Genomic DNA, 2,898 nt, shown 5'->3' with positions numbered 1-2,898 from the left:
CTCTCTGGGCAGCAGGACCGGCTCTGGGCAGGGCAAGGGTGGGCAGCGGCGCGCCAGGCACTGCACAGTGCCTCCCTGCAGGTGGGCCAGTCCAGGGCCAGTTAGCGTAGGAGGTGGAGGAGCCCCCACGCCTTCCCACCCTGATCTTGGCTGACCTTCCTGGTCTCCCCAAGCCCCACCCTCCCTCCCCCGACTCCTCCTCCCATCCGTATGGCAGACTCACCAGACAGTGACACAGACGGCAGGGATCGGAGGGGTGGGGGAAGTCGGCCCCGTTGGGGTACTCTTTCCCACCAAAGGCACAACCTGGAGGAGAGGGCAGCTAGAGGCCCGGGGGAGGCCCTCCTCCCCCAAGGGCACGCTGCCCTCTCCAGACCTAAAGGCCAAGCAATCCCGGAAACCACCCCCTATTCTGCTCGCCTCACCATTGCAGTTGTTCTGGCAACAGACACCAGGCAGCGGGTGGGCACAGGAGGTCCGGGGGCAGAGCCGGGGTTGGCAGTGGGCATGGCCTTCCCGGCACTGGCATTCCTGGCAGGGATCTCGGGGGTGCGAGAAGCGTTCACCGTCCAAAAACACCTGTTTCTCCAGGACGCAGTCTGCACAGTGGGGTGGGGGGTGGGCACGATGGGGGCACAGAGACAGCGCAAGGAGCAGACTGACAGCCCCTCCCGCCTTGAGTCCAGAGCCACCGCAGAAGTGCCACTTAGAAGCTGTCCCCATGGAGTGAGAGGGGGAGGAGGGGCTGTACACACGCAAGGGTATCTCTGTGAGCACACGCGCGTGTGTGTATGTGTGTAGTCCCTTTACCTGCAGGCAGATGTGTGTGCCTCTGAGGGTGAAGAGCTGTAGGGCGAGTGCACGTGCCTGCCTGTGTTTGTGATTTGCGCCCCGCACACTCTCCATGTGGGCAGGGATCAGGGCACACCACATCCCAGCTCCCAGCCTATGGTATGGAAAACTTGAACACTTGTCATCTGAACCCGTCTTGTACAGGTAGTTACACGAGATCCGGGTGTGCGGGCAGTGGAAGAGGAAGTAGTACAAGATGGGAGAGAAGGGTGGGTGTAGTAACATGAAGGACAAACGGATGTCTACCGTGTCTCCCACCCCTGCCTTGTGAGTTCCGGAGAGTTCCAAGCTGTGTCAGACTGAAAACAATTCAGAAGGCCATTGCTGTCTAAAGTTAGGGTTAAGGTTAGGCCCCCAAGGGGGGGCTTCCCTGATAGCTCAGTTGGTAAAGAATCTGCCTGCAATGCAGGAGACCCTGGTTTGATTCCTGAGTCGGGAAGATCTGCCGGAGAAGGGATAGGCTACCCACTCCAGTGTTCTTGGGCTTCCCTTGCAGCTCAGCTAGTAAAGAATCTGCCTGCAATGTGGGAGGCCTGGGTTCAATCCTGGGTTGGGAAGATCCCCTGGAGAAGGGAAAAGCTACCCACTTCAGCATTCTGGCCTGGAGAATTCCATGGACTGTATAATCCATGGAGTAGCAAAGAGTTGGACATGACTGTGCGACTTTCACTTTCACTAAGGGCCCAAGGGGCCATGGAGTGTTAGAGTCAAGGGTCCCCCGAGCCACACAGGTGCAGTAAGTACATACCTGGGCACCTGGGGCAGCATTGGCTGGGTCCCCTCTGAGGCCTGGCACAGGTTGTGGGAGGGCAGTTGACCAAGGAGCACGTCACGGTCCCATCCTGGGAGCAGGTGAGAGGGCAATGGCGGTGGGTCCTGGGAGGGGCTGAGCCGGGCAGCAGCAAGCCTGGGGAGGTACCTTGCAGTGGCAGGTGTGGCAAGGGTCTGCGTCTGTGAAGTTCTGCCCGTTGGCATACACTTGGCCATGGTAAGTGCAGTTCTCACAGCTGGGGCAGCAGGCACCTGGGCAGGGCAGGTGGGTCAGAGCCCTACACATCAAGGTGAACTGGTCAAGGCACGGGGGAGAAAGCTAGCTCGGGGCAGGGCACTCACCCGGGGGCTGGGTGGGGTGCTGGCAGGGGGCTGTGGAGCAGAGCAAAGTCCCACACACAGGTACCCCAGCTTGACAGGAGCATGTCGTGCAGGGCTGGCCATCAGGCTCCCACTGGACACCCTCAGCAAACTCCTCTCCATCAAGCACGCAGACTACAGTGGTGTGAGGCAGGGAATGGGTGTCACCATGGCAACCCAGGCACCTCCATCCATCCCTGTCCTTCCCAGACTACCCAGAACCCTTCACAGGACCCTAGCTTCGCCATCCCCACAGCAGCCTCTGAACCCACTCTGGAATGGCTGGTGGACTTAGGGATGTGCCCCCACTCCCTTACTGTGAAGAAACACTCCTGGCTGCTGTGAGCAGCACCCTTTCATGGTTGTTCCCTGCCCCGTCCCCCAATACACACACCTGAGCAGGGCTCGGGGCCAGAGTCAGGCAGGGTGCAGGGCATGCCTGGGCACTCACGCTCCTTGCAGGAGACTTCACCAGCCTAGGAGGGAGGCTGGGTGAGAGGCCCTCAGGGGACAAGACAGACCTGGGATGTGAGACAGCAGGACTGCCTACCTGGCAGGAGCAGTGGGCACAGCGGCCACTCTCTTGGAGTTGGAAGGTCTCCTGGTTCTGATACTTGTGTCCCTGGTACTCACAGCCTGGACAGGAGGACAGAGGGGCAGGGGGACAGGGCTGGGGGCTGATGGGGAAGCCTCACCACACCTGAGGCCTCCACCACCCCTCCATCCTGATAAGGACAGTCACACATGTCCTCCAGGAAGCCCTGCCTGCCAGCCTCCACCAGCCCCCAGGTGCCCAGCATGCCATGAGGCGAGGAGAGAACTCATCCCTCACCCTTGGTGACAGAGCTTAGGTTGGTTCAAGGGGGCTTCTGTAGGTTCGGTAGAGGCAACCACCCCCACCCCCAGCCCCAGAGC

General features: G+C 60.6%; 1 protein-coding gene across 1 annotated transcript in view; it reads right to left on the bottom strand.

The window, feature by feature from the left end:
- The window catches only part of KCP (kielin/chordin-like protein), a 29,936-nt gene that overhangs the window by 14,207 nt on the left and 12,831 nt on the right, over positions 1-2,898 (bottom strand). The window contains 8 exon segments of the mRNA XM_010831700.1: positions 2-75; positions 224-306; positions 426-599; positions 1,601-1,694; positions 1,772-1,875; positions 1,966-2,118; positions 2,378-2,459; positions 2,534-2,619. Coding sequence (XP_010830002.1) covers positions 2-75; positions 224-306; positions 426-599; positions 1,601-1,694; positions 1,772-1,875; positions 1,966-2,118; positions 2,378-2,459; positions 2,534-2,619 — 850 coding nt within the window.

The sequence above is a fragment of the Bison bison genome, unplaced genomic scaffold (assembly GCF_000754665.1).
Source record: "Bison bison bison isolate TAMUID 2011002044 unplaced genomic scaffold, Bison_UMD1.0 scf7180017864530, whole genome shotgun sequence".
Taxonomy (NCBI): Eukaryota; Metazoa; Chordata; class Mammalia; order Artiodactyla; family Bovidae; genus Bison; species Bison bison.
This window is presented reverse-complemented; position numbering and strand designations above follow the sequence as displayed.